General features: G+C 44.9%; 1 protein-coding gene across 1 annotated transcript; it reads right to left on the reverse strand.

Moving 5' to 3' along the window:
• Positions 1-669: 669 nt before the first annotated feature.
• LOC120837105 (4-coumarate--CoA ligase-like 6) lies at positions 670-22,843 on the reverse strand. The gene is made up of 4 exons (XM_042291539.1): positions 22,682-22,843; positions 2,449-2,721; positions 1,829-1,973; positions 670-947 (listed from the first exon to the last, which is right to left on the reverse strand). The coding sequence occupies exons 1-4, from the start codon at positions 22,841-22,843 to the stop codon at positions 670-672; spliced, it is 858 nt and encodes a 285-aa protein (XP_042147473.1).
• Positions 22,844-23,155: the final 312 nt, after the last annotated feature.

Here is a 23,155-nt window from a genome sequence, read left to right on the forward strand (position 1 = left end):
TGTAAAAAATGTTTCCTAAAACCCTCTATTGTCTCTGAAGTTTGGCCGCAGTCGGCGCTATGCGAAGAACAAGTCGTCTGCTTCTTGCGCGGTAGTTGCCGTGATGTCAAAATGACGCCGAGCTCTGATTGACTTTAATTGATAGGATAGTCGGTAGACCTCAATACTGGATATCTTGACGTCTATCCGTTTTATTTTTTTTTTTAATCAGACAATAAGAGTTTGGCGTTCTGATTTGATCGCAACCCCAGTGCAAGAAGCAAACGAACCGGTGGAGCCAATAATCCAGCGCTAGAAGTGCCTTGTCATGGCGCTTGTCGCCTTTGTGGGCTTGAATGACCTGCTAAACCAATCGCGCAAAGGAAAAAAAAAAACAAAAAAAAAAAACAGGATCGCGTTGTTTTTTATTAGATGGATGGATGGATGCTAACGGCTGTACCGTTTATAACGGGTGGTAGCTCGCGCCACCTAGGATAGAAATAAGCCAATCACTGCGCGTGATTGGTTGAGTCGGTGTTAGGCAACGCATAAAGGCGATGGGAACCGTGACGATGCACATTTTGGCGCCGCTTTGTTATCCCCGACGGATCGTGGTGTCAGATGGGGTCGGACTTGAAAAGGGGGCTATCAGGTCGTCGATTGGTATGCAGCGTTTGTAACCCGCTAAAATCACGAAATTCCGTTACCCACGACGAACTGTTGCAGCTCCTGGGTCCTGATTCTCCCGGGTCCTCTGTAAGACGGCTTCAGGACGACGAAAGCCTTTGCCACATCGCTGTATTCCGAGTGTGGAACGTCGATAACGGCTGCTTCCTCGACACCCTCGTGAGACAACAGAACGGCTTCGATTTCCGACTGGGCAACCTGCCGTCCCATGCAGTGAAAGAATTGCTTAATACGTTCTACGACGTAGAACCTTCCAGTTTCGTCGTAATAGACGATGTCTCCTGAAAATGGGATCGCAGCCGTTAGCCCTTGACGCACTTCATTCATTCAAACAGAGATATCTACACAGGTTGAGTAATGTTCTTTTTGAGATAGTTTAGCGACACAGGAAATAAAAAAAGGGGGGGGGGGGCACAGAGAATAGGTACCTAATTAAGATAATTCCCTTATTGGTGCTCTTCTATAAATATGTTAGTCTTTCAAAAAGGTAATGCACCCCTCGAGAGAGCCGTTCTGACTGTCTCGGTGAATCGGGACCACGACGGTACAACGCGGACAGCGTGGTGTGCGTGCTTTCTCGGACCCGGAAAAAAAAAGGGGGGGGGGGGGGGGGTCCCACCCAGTATAGATCAGTTTGAGAGAGCGTTATCGCACCCGGTGAATGCGGACGGCGGTGATGCGATTCGACTTGTATGTACATTTTCTCTATACATATAATTTTCTTAGAAGTACCTTTCGTCTGTTTCTTGCACGACTCGTGAAAATCGCGGCTAGTCGCCACCTTGCGGGGTCGGTGTTCGTGGAAGAAGGGAACGCTTACGCGTGTGGTCCCTGCATCTTAGCAGCAGGAAATGCAAAGGCCTGGCCCACTTGCAAGGCACAAACTATTGTTGTACAGCGAAAAAAAAAATCTTTTTTGGATGCTTTAGCAACCTCCTCCAGTACCGCTTTTTGTAAAACCCGTTTTTGTTTTGGCTGGTTGAGGAGGCTCAACGTTGGTTTCTCGTTGATGCACTGGGACAAGACGCTAATACTCCAGTATTCCTGGAGACAAAATAAGGCGAACATAGTTTTTGCAGGGTATTGAGGCCGGTGAATAAATTAATATAGGTATTAAATCATTATTAACTTGTAAAAAAATGTCCAGTATTCGATACGGTACCTGTTCTCAGCCATCCATCCGGAGTGATCACTTCAGCAGTCGCCTCTGGGTTGTTGTAGTAGGCTCTCATATTTGTGGGTGACTTAACCCAGAGCTCCCCGTGTTCCTTAGGTCCGAGAACTTTTCCAGTGTCCAAATCAACAACCTGTTTTTTTTTTTTTTAAATTAAAAGCGACATTAAGTTTTATACATAAAAGACTATTTCCAGTATAGGCATTTGTTCATTACATTTCTGGTGACAAAGTTGTATGAATGGGTCCATTAAACATGTCAGAAGCTATATGAATATATAACAACTTTGTAATGAACTAACTTGGGTATGAAATACAAGAGATTACGAGAAATATGGTCAAGAGCTGAAGTGCACTTAGACGGTTGGATGCGGCGATCGCAAAATCAGGGAACGATTTGGTCCTTGCAGACCAATCGTCAGTCTCCCAGGCTTGAAATGTTTCCTGATTCTGTGTTCGCCACAGAAGATACTAATAATTTAGGGACAATGTTGTTTTGATTATATAAGAACTAATCGACCCCTTATATGATTTACCTAAGTTCTGATGTGTTTATTATACAAATCATGCGATCTCTTTTAATATTTCTTTTTAATGGGGTTTACCCACCTTCATTTGCACGTTTGGAGCCGGAAAACCGATTGTCATATGTTCCATTGTGTCGCGTGGCATCCAGGAAATCACATTTGAGAGTTCCGTCGCCCCGTACATGCTTCTGAAGCTTTTTAGGCAGAACGCTGAAAATATCGTTTCTGCGGCCTTTTCTGTTACGCGCACGGCGATGACTACTACGTTCCTTACGCTGGAAAGGCGCATTCCGCTCTGGACCATGCGCGTTGCAAGCCGGTGCATGTCTGTGGTGTCAGCAAAAAGCGTCGTAATCTGCAGGCAAAAAGAGAAACAACAACAACAACAAGAATTAATCTTGAAAATATCCAACCCAAACAAATGCCACTTTTTCAGACTTTACCGAAGCGTTCGACCACGTGCCACACTGCCGTCTAATATCTAAGCTTTCCTTACTTCGCATCGACGATCAAACACTTTACTTGATTCGGAACATCCTTTCCTTCAGACAGGAGGCCACCATAACCGGTAATTTCACTTCTTAGCTTTTTGATTTAACCTAGTTCCACAAGGTCTGTCGTTTTCTCCCTTCTATACCTAATCTACATGAACGACCTCCTGCAGTCATTAACATCAGATGTGCGTCTACTGACGATTGTGGGCTAAACAAAATGTTTAACAACCCTGACGATCATCTGCATCTTCAAAGCGATGTTTACTAAGTTGTACGCTGGTGCACTAAAAGGCAAATGACCTTTAGCACTGGTACATGCAAACTTGTTTCATTCATCTTTAGACGATCTAACTCAGGCTAGACATATTCTCTTAACATTGCGCCCGTCGCCGACGCCTCTGCTAGCGAGTACCCCGGAGTATAAAGGGGTACTCCGGCCGTTTTTCGAGCTACCTAAACAAATTGCATTTTCTGACGACCCGGGCTTCAGTCGTCATGGTATGCTATTTATTTTCTCTAAATTCAAAATAGAAATTGAGAAAACCGTAAATGAAGATGATGCGAAACCAGCAATCAAATTTTCGCGCGCTCTTCAGTGGTGTGACGTTACACATGGTACAGACTTTCAGGTCGTTCATCTAGTCTTAAACAGAGTATGTCGAGTGTTCTTTGCGTGTTTCTCAGTGAATCAGTTACTAAACATTCTTTTCCCACCATCAAACGTCTTGTAATCAGTTGGGAACATGGCTTACTGCCCACTTTGTACCATTTCTGTCGTCACAGTTCAATGTAGCCAGTAGGGGCTCCCGGCTTGAGAAACAGGCTGAAAAAGAAATTCGAAAATTCAATAACTTCGTGAATTTTTTTTTTCTTTTCAGACAAAACTGGGGGAACTCGTAGAGCCACGTCTATTGGTGTGTTGAGCCAATTTTGAGGCAAATCAGCGACCATGAAAATATCGCCGGAGTACCTTAACTAACCTCTAATCTTTCTTTGATACCACATAAAGCACGATTGCCGCTAAACCATCCCGTACACTATTTTATTTAAAGTGCAATCTAAAATCTGCTCCCCCTCACCTTCGTAAATTATCTTACGAAACATATGTCCGGCCGAAATTAGAATACTTGTCGCCCGTCTGGTCCCCTCACCAAACCTATCTTATTATTCAAATCGAATATTTTCAAATTCGAGCTGCTCCTTTTATTTCATCATCATACTCGCGTTTCGACAGCATATCATCAATCAAACGAAATTATTAGATTTACTTTCTGGAAACGAGCCGTAGAATTTTTGTTCTATGCTTAATCCACAGACAATGCCCCGGTGGAACTTACTGCTCTCTTCTAGAACAACTTAATAGAGGATCACGAGTCTTTAACACTAAGAGCTTCATGCGTGTTTTTGGGACAACATTAGCATTCAACATTTCTGCCTTACCACGTGCCATCTAACTGTGGAACGATCTTCCCGGATCCATAGTGTCTATTCCTGATCATAAACTTTTGATGTCAGGGATAACAACAATTTTTTAGCATAAATAACAATGTCAAATCTTTTTATCTATTCATTTCTCGTGTGTGAAAGCCAGCTCATTGTGTTTGGTGACTGAATATGAAATGATTATTGTACGTCCGTGTTTAGAACATCTGGGATAATAATGTCTATATGTATGTTCCGTTTCTTAGTTTACGCGTTTTTCGTAATACCTACTTCTGTAATAACTGACTTATACTTACACCTGTGATATTGTACTGATGAGAACATACAGTGCGGCATGTGCCGTACATTTTTGTCATGTTTTTATTCAGCTGTACTGTCCCCCTCATGTAATGTCGAAATGCCTTTGAAGTATTTTGAATAAATAAACTCTATTCCTGTAAATTCAAAAATAAGCGATATGGCGCCGACAAAGAGGGCTGTACCTCAGTTTACATTTGTTTCTCTTACACTCTAATCATGGTAACCTTTAACGTAACTTTTAGTAGTGAGCAACCTATAAAATAAAGGTTACAAGTCGTTTATTTTTCGTGTTTTCGTTATTCTTGCGGTGACTAAAGGTTACAACAGCCAAAATTTGACGATGCAAATGTTACCATGAGAATTAGAGCCATGTAACTTCTGTGCAGTAACGTATGAATAACGTAGTAACCTATGCACTCTCGTCCGAAAAAAAAAAAAAAAGAAAACATCGCCTGATGAGAGTCTCTCTTTCACCAGGAGAGGGAAACAGCAGAGGAGCGCGTCGACAAGGCCACCAAGGCTCCGAGGTTTCATTTTTATAGTTTTAGTTTTAACGCGAAAGAACTATACTTATTTCGTGTTAAAACTAAAACTATAAAAATGAAACCTCGGAGCCTTGGTGGCCTTGTCGACGCGCTCCTCTGCTGTTTCCCTCTCCTGGTGAAAGAGGGACTCTCATCAGGCGATGTTTTCTTTTTTTTTTTTTTTTTCGGACGCCTTGCTGGCAGCATTCTTTCGCAATAAAAAGAAGAGCAAAGAAGAACAATGGCTGTGAAAGCCTGAGTTGCTTAGCGGTGTTGCATGCTGGGAAGTCAGTACGGCGGGAATGAGTGACCGCTGTCGCGGCTGTCCCGCGTGCGCCCGGGCCGTTTGAGCGCCATTTTTTGGCGGCACATTTCTTGCGCCAATACTCTGTTCGGAGCGGGTTGGAAGACTCTCGGTCTGTTTCGACAAACCACGGAAGCAGTTATGTCGCTAACCAGCAGGGACATGTGGGGTGTCCTGCGCGGCAGTTGCAGGGAGCCCTTGTGTGTCTGTCAGCGCTACGTCGTCGTGTGCCCATCAGACGAAAGCGCGGCAAAGATTCGTTGTGAGTTCTGCAATCACTGCCCAAGCATTCACGGAAGAATCACCGATTTGGGTAAGTGACGTTTCTTCCTAGCGGAACCGTTGCAGTAGCGACGTGCGAGCTCTCATTTTCAAAGCTCGTTATTTGTGTGCATTTAGGACCAAAATGATTCTGAGCCGTTTTATACGAGCGCATGTCTGTCCTCGTGGCACTCTGTGTCGATTTAGCTCTTTTTATGTGTAATGCCTGTAGATGAGCCCTGCCGTAGCTGTCTAGTGTCGTCAGTGAACGGTGTGGTGGTAATGCACGACTAATTACTGCCTATTTACATGCTTGCGCGCGCGGTGGGGATATGCGTGCTTTTGTGCATTTTACATAGGCGCAAGCTTGAGAAACTTTTCGCACTACGTTCAGAGTACAAGAAAATATTTAATGTGTGGCATGCAGAATTGATATAGGCATATATCCCTGTTTTAGTCAAGAAATAAAACATCCTGCTCGTTTAAGGTGTGGTGCAGAATGAACGGTGTAGGACAAACAATTATCTCGTTTTGTTGTGGAATTATTCCGTCACGTTTATTTATTTATTTTTATTCTACCAATAGGTGACACAAAGCAAGGACTTACTGTGCCACCTATTCTACCAATAGTTGGCACAGGGATAAATGGACCGAGTGAAGTGCAACAGCCGTATCATCCTGATTGTTCGAAAGGTTGGTGGGCGCAACATGCTCGCAAATATATATTAAAAAATCCCGTTATTTTACTGAAAGTCGCGCCTTAATAGCCAATCACTGTCCTAAATGAACCGCTAGTTCGATGCAGATTTTTTTTTATTGCTTTCTGATTTTTAAGTTTACATTTTACCGGTACGATAATAATTTACCACTAATTACTGCCAGATCACATACCTTTGAGAAAAGTGGTACCGTGCATGCTTTTAATGCTTGATTTACGCAAGCCTTCAGTGTATCGCTATATAAGTGTTCAAGACGTAAGTTCTAGAATTGCATTCATATTTTCGATGCTTATGGGCTTATTTATGCATGACAAGTTCTTGGTGCTGTATTCCGCGCACGAGGAAAATATTTCTTGCTTGGCTACAGAATGGATGTATGCATGGACCACTTATTTCACTTATGCGGGGAACTTTGTTGATTACTGGATGCTCATGGAATATAATCTGCCATTCCACAGAATGCAATGCCTAATAACCTGCAAGTGACAGCACCTCATGTGTATATATACTGCGCTGAACGCACTTGCGTTTATGCTGGCAGTACTGAAGAAGTCATCTGGATCTCGGGTGGAAATCTAGAGCGAGCTCTGATTTTCTGCCTGCTGACGTACTACATTAAGAACCTTGACTACCCACCAGCGTTCTCAACGGTGCTCGTCTTATACTGCAGAAGATAACTCTACCTGACACAAAAGTGCCCCGTGGACTGCTCACGAACCGGCTGAAAAATTTGCTCATTATGTTGAAGAAGAACAATTTCTGTTAACTTTTCGAAAGCAAATACCATTAAAAATAGGCTGCGTCCTGAGATGGGGAAGTAAATGTCGTCTGGTTCCTTGACTTCTCTCTTCTGAATCGCAGAATACTTTTTCTTGTCTTGCAGTGAATGTTGTCATTTTTAAAGTGCCGTTCACTTTAAGTTCACCTTATTCTACCGAATCATGGTTTAGGTTTTACTAACAGGTTCATGTGTTATAATATGGGGTAGGAGACCATAAAAAAATTAACAACTCTATAGCTCATACACTTGTGTTTTCCGTGCTGCCTATATATCCATTTAAGAGCTCTTATTATAGTTTCCCTTTAACAACTGTGATGTACTTTATAGTTACAGTTTTGAATTATTTTTTAGCACTTGTATTTTATGTTCATTATGTCTATCGTACAGCAGCTAAACTGTGTTTACACATCGTTTTACATAAGTCATTTTTTTTCCTGTTCGGTTCTCTTGTACGAGTGCCAGTGTGGTTTCGTAACTATAGATGTAAAGGCCACGCTGGTTAAGCCAAAGCTTCTGTCGAAGTGAGATTTAACGTGAGTTTATTTGCTTTCTTTAAGCGAATTTTCAACTTTTTTTTGTGTGCGGCTAGCACTGATATAATATGGCCTTAGATTCTAAAGTGCTTTGTACACCGTTCAACAGCGCTCTTTGTGGTGCATATATGCTACGATACCTGCTAACCGCTTACGATAATAGTGCCTTTACATTATGGACGTAATTTATATCACAGCTTTTTATTGATGTATCCCAGACTCGGGAATTTGTGATTATGTATATTGTGATACTTCGGAATCAATTGCCGTTTTTGTATATTACAGTATTTTTTTTTTTGTTCTCTAGTTTTTCACTATTTTATGGGTTGTCCTATTTTTGTACGGGTCAAATCACAATCGAGCAGGATGCTTTTTGTGAATTTTCGCCAAAAATGCCATTTTTAATAAAAGGATTTCTTATTCCAGCTGTTGCTTCACTCAAAGGTTACACGAACACATGGAAGTTACCTATAACTTTCTGGCGGGCAGATACCTTTATAAAGGTTACAATGCTAACGAGATGGTAACCTTTCTATAAGTAAATTAGAGGTAACCTTTGCCACTGTAACTTTTACAAAAGTTACATTAGTAAAGGTTACATTTGTGTAACCTTTAACTTATAGGTGCACAAAAATGTGAAAACGTGCACCTTTACAAAAGTTACCATGATTAGAGTGTAGTGATGCATCCAGGAGTTACCTTAATGGAATTGCACCAACCACTTAAATGGGGGAGGGAACCAAAAAATACAACTGGAAGCCGTTCACAACTCCCTCTCCTCGGGGGAGGGGGGGGGGGGGGGCGGGTCACGTGACCTCGGGGAGGTCGGGGGGCCTGAGGTCACCGAAGGTACCCGAGGCCCTTCCGAGGTCCTCCCGAAGGAACCCAAGGTCCTCCCGAGGTCCTCCCGAAGTCATCGGGGGGGGGGGGGGGGGGGGGGGTGTTCGCGGTTACGCCAACGCCGACGGCGACGCCGCTTAAGCCGGAAACGCGCGCCTAAAGCGCGAAACACATGCGCGTCAAAACTGTCCGCTCCGGCGTGCGAACTGTCGGGAGGATGGCTGCTCCGAATCGCCGCGCAGGACGGTTCAAGAGACATGGTTTCTGACGCGTCGTTGCGTCGCTCCGTTCAGCTCCGTCCAGTTTCGGGTATCCCTCTACCGAATGAATGGACGGATGCTAATGGATGTATTTATAACTCGCGCCACTCAGCCTAGAAAAACTAAAAAATAATCCCCTCGCCCTTCTTGGTTTTTTTGACTTTAAAACAAACACAATATTTATATTACATTCTACTAAAATATGCGTGTATGAAGGTTTTCCTTGAAGCTACTTTTCTGCTCAACATCACTTAATCGCGATGAACCGCAGCGGACCTTAGGACCGCTGCGGACCAGCGAAGCGAGCACTGCGTGCATCACGTGACTGCGTACCGCGCGCATTGCGGCGTCTCTTCCGAAGTTCACGTGACACGCGCATGACATTAGAATGGCTCGTAGCGTCCGCTGCTGTCCATCATAAGGTCAAACGGAGTATATTCGAGTTTTGACGGTCTCGATTGGTCCCAGAAGGCCGGCTTGGTATGGCGCGCGAAACCAGCAGCTCGTTTTGTGCGTGCGGGTAAACTCGATGGCGTCCGTTTACTTCACAACCACGACTCGCGTCGCGTGACGCACCGCGCACCGCCACATCCGTTTCATCGAGCCACGTAGCGCCTCCTCGCCCGATCGGTCAGAAAGTCACGTGACAACATGACCTTCGCGCCATCCGTGCTGTCATTGGCTGCGGCCCTCCGAAAATCGGACAACGGTGCGGCGATATCTGGCAAGTTGGTCGCACGCAGGCGCCGGACGGAGCCCCCGTCCGACGTTCCGGTGCGTCGAAAACTCTAGCCTCCCAACGTCGTTCCGGCAGTTCGCACGCCGGATCGGACAGTTTCGACGCGCATGTGTTTCGTGCTTAAGAGCTGCGATTTAAAAAAGCAGATTGCTCTCACACTTGCGTTTGATTCCTGTCTCGTCTTTGCGGTGTCCCTCGCAGTGCCAAGTTTTATGACTAAATTAGGACGCAAATTTGAAGAAATTGCAAGAATAGAGCGTTTCTTAACAATTGCCAATCTCTTTTACCAGAACCACTCCCGTACTTAACAGAATGGTGTAGTTACTTATTTCAAATGGCCGTGATCGTTCCGGAAGCCGTCAGAAGATTTCTTGGGCTGTGCGCTTACTGCAGACGTTTCGTTCGCGGTTTTGCCAAGATTTCTGCACCACTCACGCATTTGACGAAGGACGACGTAAACTTCCAGTGGGGGGAGGAGCAAGAACAAGCGCTCAACGAACTGAAGGAAAGACTCCAGTCGCCCCTTGTCTTCGGACATATCGATCCATCAGCTGAAACGGAAGTTCACACGGACGCCAGCAACGCCGGACTCGGCGCTGTACTCGTCCAAAGACAAGACGGAGCAGAGAGGGTGATCGCTTACGCAAGCCGGGCACTGTCCAAGGCAGGGAAAAATTACTCGACGATCGACAAGGAATGTCTCGCTGTAATCTGGGCGTTAACCAAGTTCCACCCGTCCCTGTATGGGATCCCGTTCCGCGTTGTCACGGACCGCCACGCTCCCTGTTGGCTCGCCAACCTCCAGGACCCCTCAGGACGCCTCAATCGCTGAAGTCTTCGACTGCAAGAATTCGACGTAACCATTGTGCATAAGTCTGGCTGCAAGTATAACGACGCCGACTGCTTGTCAAGGGCTCCGGTCGAATCTCTTCCCGACAGCACCGACGACGACGATGACGCCCGCTTTCTCGGCGCAGTTACAGAAGCCGACATGGGAGCACTTCAGCGAGACGACCGGGAACTTCGCGTCGTGATCGGCCACCTTGAGGGTCAAGGAAGTTCAGTTCCGCGAGTCTTGGCCCAAGGCTTGTCAAGCTTCGTTCTGCGGTGAGGCGTGCTCTTCAAAAAGAACTTCAGAACGAGCAACCCTGCCTGCCTGCTGGTTATTCCTGCCAGCCTGCGAGAGTAAATCTTTCAAGCATGACACGACGACCCGACGGCTGGACACCTTGGCCACAGCAGGACGCTCGCCCGGATTCGTGGCAAGACCTGCTGGCCAAGACTCCCGAAAACAGTCTATCTGCACACATGGTCGTGTCATGACGCCAACGACGTGAGGGGCCTCCAACGAAGCTAGTAGGACTCCTGCAGTCAATATCTGCAACCGGCTACGCCCTTCCATCAGGTCGGAATGGATTTACTTAGGTCGTTCCAAACGGGCGGCGGAGAAAAGCTCAACGGAGAAAAGCTCACCGGAGAAAAGCTCACCGCAAAACCGGCAGATGCGGAGAAAAGCTCACCGGCCTTTGGGCGGATGCGGAGAGAAGCTCACCAATTTCTTTTTTTTTTAACTTAGCGGATTCTGCGTCAGGCGGGGCAATTTAACACAATTCGCATTCTTCACTTCATTAAAAATATGTCCTCTTTTTTGTAATATTCTAGAAGTTCACTGGGCATATTTACTAATTCCTCGGAGATTAGTAATAACCCATTTGGTATATTAATGAAGCCGCAAGGGTATAAGATCAGAACATCGTACACCAGTAAAAAAAGAGAACAATTTATTCACAGCTTAGAGTGCGCCGTCGGTAGCTCTGTCAGATAAAGAGCTTTGTTCTTTGCGAGCTAACATAAATAGCGGTGTGTGAACCGTTTCAGTTCCAAATATTCTGTAGTGCCTGATAGATAAGTAGGTGTTCGTTGATGTAATCAGTGTCGGCTACGCTGTTTTCTTTCTGTTAATTTCACTAACAAAACTTTAGTTACGACAACAGCTTCGTCCTGTCGTGTTTGTTCTCTTCACTCCGCGTCGTCGTCGTTTGAGCGGTTTTCGTCATGCGTAACCTTTACCAACTCGCCCTATTCGCTACCTTACAGAAGATTAGTCCTTATATAGTGACGAGTAACAACGATGACAGTATGCAGCTCTGAAGGACATGGGTGGCTCACCGTAGAGGGGCACTATCACACAAAGGCAACGTGTGGAAACAGCACTACGAACGTCTAGAAAACGTGCATGTTCGTGGAAGAAAGATGCCTCGATCATCTTACTGACTGTTTTATCCTGTTTGCGAAGGTTATACAAAAGCTCCAAAGAGAATTTCCGGCACCGCGTTGTTGCGCATGCACTTTCGGATTTTCGGCATTTACAGTTTGTATTTTTAGGTTTTAGGCGGACATTATTAAGTTTTCGAACTTTTTCCTGTTGTTTAAGTTCATAAAGTTTACAGTTAGGCTTTCGTTGCTTAGACAGTAAGCAACAGAAAACACTCACCCGCAAATATTGATTTGGGAGCAATATACCAATAAGCTTGAACAAATATTACAAAAAAAGGACATCTTTTTTTACAAAGCTGACGAATTTCAGTGATAATAAATTTATATATATGTTACGCATGATCCCACAGCCTCCATATGAAAAGAAGAAAAAAATCGGTGAGCTTTTCTCCGCATACGCTTAACGGTCGGTGAGCTTTTCTCCGCATCTGCCGGTTTTGCGGTGAGCTTTTGTCCGGTGAGCTTTTCACCGGGATTCGTTCCGAACATCGACGCAAGGAAACCGGTGGATTATTGTGGCGACCGATTATCTTACACGATACGCCGAGACAAAAGCCCTGTCACCAGGAACAGCGGTGGAATTCGCCAAGTTTTTCTTCGATTTCATCCTCCTTCGACACGTCGCAACCGAAGTGCTGAGCAGAGATTGAGGATCATCTTTCATTGCTCAGCTGACTCAAGAGGTTCTCCGGCTCAGTCTCACCAGCCATCGACGAAAACCGCTTATCATCCGCAGACCAAATGACTAATGGAGCGGCTGAACAAGACAATCGCCGACATGATCTCCATGTACGTCGACGTGGAAGACAAGACGTGGGACGAGGTGTTGCCGTACGTTACGTTTGCGTACAACACATCGGTTCAAGGAACCACGGGAGTGACGCCGTTTCAACTAGTACACGGCCGGGCGGTTACCAGGATGCTCGACACATGCTGCCTCACGTGCCAACCGATGAAGGCAACGACGACAATACGTCTTGTGCATCGTCCCGATGCACTTTTTTAACGGGGGGAATAATGCCGCGCGCGCAGCTGATCAAGTAGGCAGCGCGCTGGTGGCCTAGCGGTTATCAAAGAAAAAAAAAAAAAAGCCTAGCGGTTATCGCGCTTGCCTTCCACGCGAAAAGCCAGGGTTCGATTCCGGGCCCTGGCTTTTCGGGGTCACATTTTTGTTGACACTGTAATGGTATCAACAAAAATGTGGTGATTTTGAGAGCCGTGTTGATGATTGGTGATTTCGAGAGCCGTGTTGATGATTCGAGGTTAGAATCTTCTACGCGCCGAACCTAATGCCTTTGAATAGAAAAGGTAGCAACATATTCTTCCTCCTCCTCTGACGTGCACACCTTTTATCTTTATGTTTTTTTTTTTCTTTTACATTCGCGCGTCGACGGTAGCGCCGCCTTGTTTGGACTAAGATAGCAGGCGGCATTCTTCAAAGGATGTCGCTAATTTTCCGTAGCTGAAACTTTTACCCTGCGTAGAAGATTCGGCGTAGAAGATTTGACCTTAGCCGAATCTTCTACGCCGATTGTTCCAGAAGTCCACGCGCGTACAAAAGGGGCTCCGCGTGGCAAGCCGCAGTCAGTCTCGCCCCAGCGCTCAATCCTGCGGTTACGCGACTTAGACGCTTGCGACGCTCGCGACGCTCTGTTGCTATCTTCTGTTTCCCTTTTTGTTTTGGGCACAAGTTCGCCTCATTAAACGTTTCAGTTTCCTCGGTTAATCTTTGTTTCGTCACCTCTTCATTCGTGACAATATATTGCTACGACCCCACATGTTCTTATTATAACCGAAAAAACTGGATGAATGAAGATATTCTTGACAGCGAGGTGGCACCTCCAAAATATAGATTAGTCCACAAGGATAGATGTTCTCGAGGTGGCAGTGTAGCTATAGCAATAGAAGACAACATAGTCTGTCAACCTGCGAAGCATGTCAGCTACACTGAAAGTGTTTGGTACAAGTTGTACTTTTTTGGAACTTGGATAACTCTTGGGACAGTATACAGAAAGCAGGGATAGCCTCCAGAAGACAGTAAAAAAATACTAGATTACTTGAATCTTAACACTAATAATAGAAATAAGTTGATAATTGGAGGAGATTCTAACGCCCTGGATGCCACTTGGTGGTGTGGCTGTCCAGGTCACAAAGATGTCCGATTCGCTTCTTGAATTGGCTTTCAACCGTGGTCTCTGTCAACTAGTTAAAAAACCAACGTGTGTTACTGACACGTTCACTACTAGACCCTTTCTTTGTTATTATTAATTTCAATTATTGTGACGTTTTTGTTCATAACGTCATATAGGATCACGAGCTAGTAATGTCCAGGTGCGATGTTTCCGTTTCTAAGGATAACCATGCTGAAAAAAATATGTACTATGATTTTGGTAGGGCAAATGACGAATCATTTATTGACCATCTTGAGCAGTATCTCGATGGCTTCGATCAGTGCTCTGACGTAAATGAAATGCGGTTAAGATTCAAGGGTGTAGGAGGCCATCGTCTTCCTCACTTTATTCCCATAAAAAAAAAAAAAAAAAGAGAAAACGCCAGAACCCGTGGATCATGCGCAAACGTTTGCTCGCCTAACGGGAGCTGAAAATGCATAGCAAGCGCCGTTCGAATGATGTAAATCAGCAGGCTGGGAACCGAAAAAGAATACTGAAGTTGTCTAAGAAAACATTACGCAGGGACCCTACCTGAATATTTGTTATCTGACCCCGAAAAGTTTCGGCGTCACCTATCAGCAACAAAAAGTGCCATTAAACAGATATGCGTCGACGGCGACTTAGTGAGTGACAAGGCAAGAATAGGAGTTTAATTCAGGCAATTTCTTTTTCAGTCTGTATTTACAAGGGGGCCAAGTCAGCACGTTATTATTCCAACTTCTGATGTCACGAGCAGTCTTATATTTGAGGTGAGTATTATTTCACTGTTCCTTTCACTCGACGAAAAGAAATCTTTAGAAAATAATGTTTTGCCAGATGTCTTCTTAAAAAGATATGCGGAATAGGCGGCCAAATACTTCGTACCTATATTTTCTATATCAATCAAAGATTCAGCATTGCCGAATGACTGGCCAGTCCAGGGATGGCCAAGCTGTCACTCGCGAGGCGCATGCGGCTCTTCGCGTGTTAAAGTGCGGCTCGCGGCTCCCTCTCTCCCCCTCCCCCCCCCCCCCCCCTCGTTCTCGTTCCCACCCAGTGTTGCCAATTTAGCGGTTTTCAAGCTAAACTTAGCGGTTTTTGGTTCTGTTTAGCGGGATAAATTATTGTTTTGCGGGCGGCGGGATTTTTAGCCGGTTTTATGAAACCTTGGCGGTTTTTTTAGCTATATACAAGTTATATCGATTTACTGTCAATTATGCGCCTTTCATATCCATAAAGACAAGGATAATAAGCCACAGTCGTCTTCGCTTACTCTCAGTAATGTTCTGGTTTGTGAGAGTAACGCTTGTGACGTCATCAAAACATTAGGGCGACGAATGTCGGAACATGCCTACCTGTTTTGTGCGCGCACGTTTGAACAGCATGAATGTTCCAATTTTCCTTTGACGTTTTTGTCACCGTTTCGTGAAATGGGCGTGGTGAACTACGCTCAAAAGTTTAGAAAAGACTGGCTATAAGACCCTAAACTTGAAGACTGGCTGCTGGAGGTTCCTGGTGATAGCAGACGAGCCAGGTGCCGCTATTTCAAAACAGAACTATCTGCGAAGAATGTGTATTTGGTCGCGCACGCTGCAACGAAGAATCATGTTTCGACCGCTGCACCTTTCTCCTAGCAGACGACTCTACGAGTTGAACGGATCTGACTAGTCACGCACTGCTGAAGGGTCCCTTGCCATGTTCGTATGCGCTCACTCTGCAATTTCGACTTGGGATCACCCGGGTGAACTGTGGCGTGGCGTGACAGATTTCTAGTCAAAACAAAAGGAAAGCTTCTTTTCAGATGGCATTGATGTGATCTATACTGTTCTTATACCTTTGTCAAGAATTAAAGCAAAAAAAAAAAGTGTCTAAACAGTCGTTTTGCGCTGTGTTTTGGATTTAGCGGTTTTTTAGCGGTTTTCGGGATTCCGACTGCAGGTTTTTAATTTTTGAGTTGGCAACACTGTTCCCACCCGGTCTCCCTCTCGGTCACACGAGCACTTCAACCAAAAAAGAAATGGAATGCGTTTTAAATCCAAAAGCAGCTTGCGGTTTGGTAGTCTTGTGCTACTGCTACCTTACGGGGCTGGTCGCTAGGGTTGGTCGTGTAAATAAATCTGGCAGAGGTGACTCGATGGATAATTATCGTCTTATATCCATGACGTGCGCATCCTGCAAGTTACTTCAACCCATCATAGCTAAAAAACTCGTTCTTTTTCCCTAGACCTCCATAATATTCTAAACACCACCCAACATGGTTTCCGCAGAGGCCTGTCAACGGTGGCCGAGTTAATTGAATTTTATCATGAATTATCTATTTGCGGTAATAAACGTAAGCAGGTTGATGCGCTGTTCATTGACCTGTCGATGGCGTTCGACCGAGTACCTCACCGTAGACTAATTAAGACATTAATAGACCTCGGAGTTCCCTCGTGTCTGACTCGATGGATTACTGCATACCTTTCAAACCACCAACAGTTCGAGGATGTAAATGGTACCTTTTCAGGATTATTAGAGATTTATTCCGGGGTACCCCTGGCGACTCAGCTTTTTTTTTTTTTCTTTTGCCTTTGTTAGCAGCTTGTTCCAATTCACCACTCATGGTCCTATTAAGTTAAGAATGATTGCCGATGACTGCGTTATTTACACTCGAGTTTGTACAGTACGAGACCAAATAGAAGTGAAGGATGTGTTGGCCAGCATCGCGTCTTGGTGTCATGAGAATAACGTAAATATTAGTATTACTAAAACACAGTACATGCATATTTCAACAAAAAAGTACTAAACTTTGGTTATGAGGTTCACAGCGTACAGCTGATGAAAGTTGACAGCTTGACTATCTGGGAGTGATTTTATCGAGTGAGCTAGGATGAAGAAAAAACAACATATGGAGTAGGTTAAGGAGCGTGCAACAGACAAATTGTGCTACCTCAGAAGAACACTAGGCAAATATCCTCCTTCTGTGAAATTTTCGCACATGAATCAATCTTTAGACCTGGCTTCGAATACACGCCTGCAGTAAGGAGCCCATGGCTGAGCTCTCCGGTCAAAGAACTGGAAGATGTTATATCACTAGCGGTGCGTGTAATTCTTTCGGATTTCAGACCAACCACGTCTGTCACGGGAGTTAAAACGAGAGCCAATATCAATCCTCTGGCAAACAGAAGAGCGTGCCAACGGGTCAAGTTGTTCTTCCCTATTTTCAAAAACAGTACGAAAACAGATAGCTTGAAATATTTAAAATAAAGAGGCTTATACTGCGAATGTTTGCATCACTCAAAGACCGTAGCTCCCACACTCTTAAAAAAAAAGCTAGTAAAAATCTAGTAACTGCAGAAGTTACTACCTCTTTCTGATTGTTACCCACCTTTCACTAACTATTTACTAGCTCAAACACGCGATAGGTAGTGAAAAGTTAGCAAAATGCAGCTGTTAATACCTTTTTCTGACTGTTACTACCTTTTTACTAGCTATTTACTACCGCAAAGGCACCGAGAAGACGGCGGCGCTAGCTTCATGCCCGATTGCCAGCGTTAGCGGCGAACTTGCTGTTTCGGATCGCAGGGGGAGGTGTCCACACGCAATCGTAGCGTCGAATATTGTATGAGGGGGCATGTTTAACTTGTAGGGTGACCACCTATCTGCTAGCGAAATGCGAGACACACGGGACCGGGGGGGGGGGGGGGGGGGGGGGGGGGGGAGGGGGGGGGGGGGGGGAGGGGAGGGAGGGAGGAGAGGAAGTTACGAGCACAACACAAAACGAGGCTCCGTTAACAGATTTAATATATTGTGCTGTTTATACACCCGCAAATTGCATTGCAGTAATTAATCTAAAATAATTTTCATTCTCAGGGATATATCCATGTTATTAAATGTGTCGAAGTTAAAAGTATAAAAATCAACTGCAGCAGAACTCAGTGCATCAAATGAAATTAAGAAGCAGTATATATTTTTCGGGTATTCAGCATGGTCCTACGCACATTTTAACATTATTTTCTTTTTCGACCGCTGTAAGTTGCAAGCTTTTTGCCTTCAGAAAAACAAAAAAAAACATTTAGCAGCATTTTTGCATTGGCACAGCGGTATAAAAATAATGACAGCACCTTATATTTAAAATTTTGGCGAACAATTTTCTCTCACAAAATTTTGCCACCAAGGGGAGAGGCACAACGGCGCATGCGCGTCGGTTCTCCTGCAAGAACGACGGCCGCTTCCCGCTATGCTTGGATAGAAAATGGCGTACCATTGCGATTCATACGATTCCCAGCGACCCCCCGCACTTCCCCGTGCCCCGTTGTTGGGTTGAGTTGCAGAGCAAATTTTATGACAATGTGAAATGCGGGACGTTTCGCAGATTTGGGAATTTCTCACGGGACGCGGGACACGAGCCCTCAATGCGGGACAGTCCCGCGAGTCGCGGGACGGGTGGTCACCCTATGTTTAAGGGTTGGACCTGACTTTAAAACGATCGCAGCCTCCCTACCAGCACGTCGTAGAAGCCAGCTCTGCAGCGAGAGCAGCAGCCACTGATCTCTATTGTAGTAGGCTGGATCGCGGACCGCGGCCTCGGCAGCTGGGGCCGAGTGTCGCCACCGGCGGCCATTGATTGACACCAGCCAATGCATAGGCCCCTACGGGAAAAAACGAGAAAAAGTGACGTTTTCCCCTGTTTCTAAGCTGTTGTCGGCACTGAAACTTTTTGGATGCTTTTCGATAAGCCCGTGAAATAGCTTGCATACAAAGATTAAAACTGAAAGCCCTCGCAGTTCTTATAAATAAATATTTTGTGGTCGAGAGTGACTCCGCTGTAGTGCAGCTCAATGAGGCGAGAGTTACCTAGAGTTACCACGAAGTCGGTGGCGGTTTCGTTGAGTTGGGGTTTAGCAGACGACAAGCTCGAAGGCTTTGCTACGCGGAATTCGCTCACTCCCGGAAAGCCGCTGTCGAGATGAAACTTCTTTGTCATTCATCAACTTCTGAGCTTCCCTAAGGACGGTCTTATTGACGGCAAGTTCCTTTGTCTACTCCGCTACGAGAGCAAGCTTGCTAGCTTAGCCGTAGGTGCTCCGGTACGTTTGATTTTTTTATTCGGCGACCGAACGTTTGAAAAATATTGATTCGATCTCCAAACACCCGACATAAGGATCGCAGCGCACCATAAAATACTCACCTCCGAGCACAGCGTACATGCTTCAATATGCATACTTTTGTGCGTTTCTCCCATAGACTTGCGTGTATTGCCTGGTGTGAAACGATGGCTGCCGGTGGCGACACCAACGGGCTCCCGATCCGCGATCCAGCCTACTAAAATAGAGATCAGTGGCAGCAGCCATTGTTCATGCAATGGCCATGCGGCTTACTTTCTTTCCTTTTCGTTTGCCTTCGTTTGTGAGCGTTTATATTTTCATTTTGGTTTGAACTTGGATGAAAATAGCCACGTAGCACGTACTAAAAGCGTTTCCGAAAACACGAAAATTTTATTCTGTATTTTATTTTTAAACATGTTTTTTTGTTTTGTTTTTTCTTTTTTTACAAGAGACGCCCGGTAACATTGTACGACAAGCAAGTTGGAGGCAGTCGGAGTTCGCAAGACGCTAATTTCTCCGATGTGAACCTGCTGTTTTTGCCTTGTGTCAAGTGCAGTTCTCGTGTTCCCGTGTTGGAGAGCATAGTTAACGTTCGTGCGCTCGTCGGGGCGAGTGTGTGCGTGGACCTGGACTGCTCTGAGGGTAGTTTAACAAGCCGTTGCTGCTGTCACTGGATTGGGTTTCGTCATCCAAGAAGCTTTTCTCTGCCTCCTCCTACTTGATACTGAGAATTTCTTCACGGTTTGTTTGTGCTCGGTGGTGGAATGATTCTGATTGAGCTGTCTTCGGTCGTGACAGTGCACTGTCAGAACCGTTGATGTGCGTCGTAAATAGTGTATGTAGCTTTGGGACTCATGGAAAAAGAAAGTTTTGGCATTCTGCGAGTATTTTTTTAATTTGCTTATATCTTCCCCAAAAACGCGAGCATTCGTCAATGTTGACTTAAAGCGAAAGGAACACACACAAGGACGAAACAGACGAAACAGCTTTCGACTTGCAACGACAGATTTACTGGGGCGGCTATCCGCATAGAGCTCGACTTGGGGAGGCGATGTCGTGCTCTGAGCGGCTAGCTGCCCCAGTAAATATGTCGTTGCAAGTCGAAAGCTGTGTCGTCTGTTTCGTCCTTGTGTGTGTTTATTTCGTTTTAAGTCAATTTAGATCACCAACACGCTCAAATCTTTAATCGTCAATGCACTACAAAACTTAAGATGGGAGCAGCACGCGGTATTAATTTTGCAAGCATTTTTGTAGCGCAGCACGCGAAATGAGTGCAGCTGCCGTCGTACTCTCCGTCAATTAGAGCCTTGGTGCGCCGTGGGAGACGGCAAGAAAACACTCTCTCGCCGTCGGCGACCGCATTCGTTTTAAAGGCTGAACCGCATGTAAGCGATTTAGCGAACGACGAGACGAGCCACGGAGACAGCGACGAGCGACGGCGATTTCTCACGGTCACCCGTCGCGTCGCTCGGTTTTTTATTTCTAGGAAACATCACTCATCGCCTTGGCCGCGTGTTCCCGTAGATTTCATGCGGTTTGCCTCGTCGCGCAACTGACCTAGCGACTGCAAAAAACTGACGTGCCGATACACGACGACAAGTTTACGCACTCAAATGGTCAGTATAAACGACTCATGGGCAGTCAAGGAAGTTAGCGGGGAGGAAGTGGCCGAGTGGGCTAACGCGTCACAGTACGGAGCGTGGAGCGAAAGCTTTCGCTGGGAACTTCGTGGGTTCAATCCCGCCGCCCCCCGCCCCCCCCCCCCCCCCCCCCACCCCGCTAAGTTAGAGGTTAGAGTGGTTATCGTAAGCGTGTCGTAGCGTGTCCTATTTGCATGTCACCTGTGGATGTGCATGTGTATATGCATCTACTTGCAAGGATTGTAATGAACTTTAAATAATCGGCTTCCTTTTTGTGCACGTTTAATTAGACGGTGAATAGCGCCACCTGGATTACTCATTTCCAGTTCCAATTTTTGTTGCGCCTGCCACCTGGTGGTAAGCAGCATAACCCCACATCTTTTTTTTTTCTCCACCGAAAATCACGTGACTAGTGGCGTTTTCGGTCTCCCGTAGGGAGATAGCGCTAGTTACTAGGTAGAGGTAGTAAAGTGCATGGATTATACTTTGAGGCTAGGAACAGTCACTAGCTTCTTGACCTAGTAACCGTTACTAGCTTCACCTTTACTACTTGCGGTTACTAGGTAGCTAGTAACATATGTGACAAGCGGTTACTACCTCTTAGCTAGTAAATACTATTTGCTTTTTTTTAAGAGTGCATTAATGCCCGAATAAATAGTTATAAACAATCTTTTTTTGTGTGCATACAATTGATTTATGAAACAGTCTTCCCGGTTATGTTGTTCACATTGATTCATTCTCTTCTTTTGCGAAAGCTGTAGAAATCATTTTTCAGTGCTAAGAATGTTTTTGACTGCTGTTTAGTCATGAAGTTCAATGAAAACAGATGTGTGAGGCTTACTATTTTATATGCATGTTACTGTGTCAAATGAAGGAAAGGGGGTTAAGGTTTCGTGCATTGACTGCATAGGAAGAAAATTTCGTTATTTTATATATTTTGTTCGTATGCAATTCAGATGTCAGTGTGCCAATCGACAATGTGTAACTTACACCTGCCTTGGCCCTAAACTGGGCTGGCAGTATTGATAAATAAAAAAATAAATAAAAATAAAATAACACACACCACTTAGTGATACTATAAGCGTGCATGAACGTCATACTCAGAATACCGGCGAAGGCCTTTCTTTGAGCAAACGTGTAACATATTTTTTCATGTTCATCACAATGATGAAATCACCTCTGAAATGTCCGTGCACAGTGTTTATTAAGAAACAATTTACGGTGTACTCAAATATGTACAATAGCAAAAGACCGCGTGAAGGATTATAACATTACTTAAAAAAGCGTCGCTGATTTTGAGCAGTTTTGTCTGTCTGTCTGCATTTTATTTTTTATTTCAACTGATCTAACATCTTCGATGCTGGCGGTAAGGACGCAAATTAATGCGAACGTGCGCAGTGGACACGATCAACAACATTACAGGTTTTCACTAACGACATTTATATTCCCTTATTTATTCATTTTTGTCCGGGAGAAGAGCAAATTATTTATTATAGGGTGAGCACTTGATCAGCTTGGATCCGGGCCATTCGCACGTGATCACACATTGGCCAGTAAAAGGTGAAAGATCAGAAGGCACAAAAAAAGAATATTTTGCAACACTCATGTGGTTATTGAAAAGTACCATGAAATGGTATTTAGGCTTCAAATGTAAAGCTGAAACCATCATTTTCGCCCAACTAAACTTTAGAAGCATTTCCAGCAAGTACTTAGAGGCTGAATTTTAAACAAATAAATATTCTTATATTCACCGAATGTCACTCGGAACATCCGACAATGGATTGTAACTTTGTGGAAAAGCACAAATCGGTAAAAGGAAAACGTGGCCAAGCAGGTTTGAACTTCGCTTCTCCGCGTGGCAGTCGCGTGCGTTGCCAATTCGCACGCAGCAATAATAACAGATAGTACAATATTCAGTTTTTTTTTTTGTTTTTGTATATACAGTATAGACGAACTGTTTTACCTTGTGTCTCCGCACGACGTCCACCGTCTCGTCAAAGCTTGTTCCTTCGGGAATGATGACGCACGTGGCGCCGGAGCAGACAACTCTCATGAGCATTCGGAATCCAACCGTCTGTGCGACAGGGAACAGCGCTCCAACGGTTTCTGTCTCGTCAAACATCATGTTGAGTCTGAATGAAATCGGAGAAATTCAATACGTTCACTCTGGTGTGCAGCTCCGAACGGCAATACGAAAATGCAAAGTGCTAACAGTAAGCAAATCGCTGTTTATGAAAAAGAGAAATCAAAATTCAGAGTTCTTGCTTTGCAATAAGGATTGTAAGATATGTAGTTGAATCTACCTTCCAGCTAAAAATAAACATGACATACATAGTGCACTACTGAGCATCCTTGCTATTTGCACGTTTAGGAAATCAAGAGAGGAACGTTTCCGGGGTACATCCACAGAGTGTTTCTGTAGAAATCGCCAAAAATA

This window comes from Ixodes scapularis, unplaced genomic scaffold (assembly GCF_016920785.2).
Source record: "Ixodes scapularis isolate PalLabHiFi unplaced genomic scaffold, ASM1692078v2 PGA_scaffold2__306_contigs__length_199485367, whole genome shotgun sequence".
In the NCBI taxonomy this organism is placed as follows: Eukaryota; Metazoa; Arthropoda; class Arachnida; order Ixodida; family Ixodidae; genus Ixodes; species Ixodes scapularis.

What these genes read in the sequence shown, in the direction of transcription:
- LOC120837105 (XM_042291539.1), bottom strand. Translation starts at nt 22,843, where the DNA reads ATGATGTTTGACGAGACAGAAACCGTTGGAGCGCTGTTCCCTGTCGCA. An exon ending in CTCCAAACGTGCAAATGAAG is followed by an intron (nt 1,974 to 2,448) that starts GTGGGTAAACCC and finishes AAAAAAAAACAG; the next exon opens with GTTGTTGATTTGGACACTGG. An exon ending in GGATGGATGGCTGAGAACAG is followed by an intron (nt 948 to 1,828) that starts GTACCGTATCGA and finishes TCCCATTTTCAG; the next exon opens with GAGACATCGTCTATTACGAC.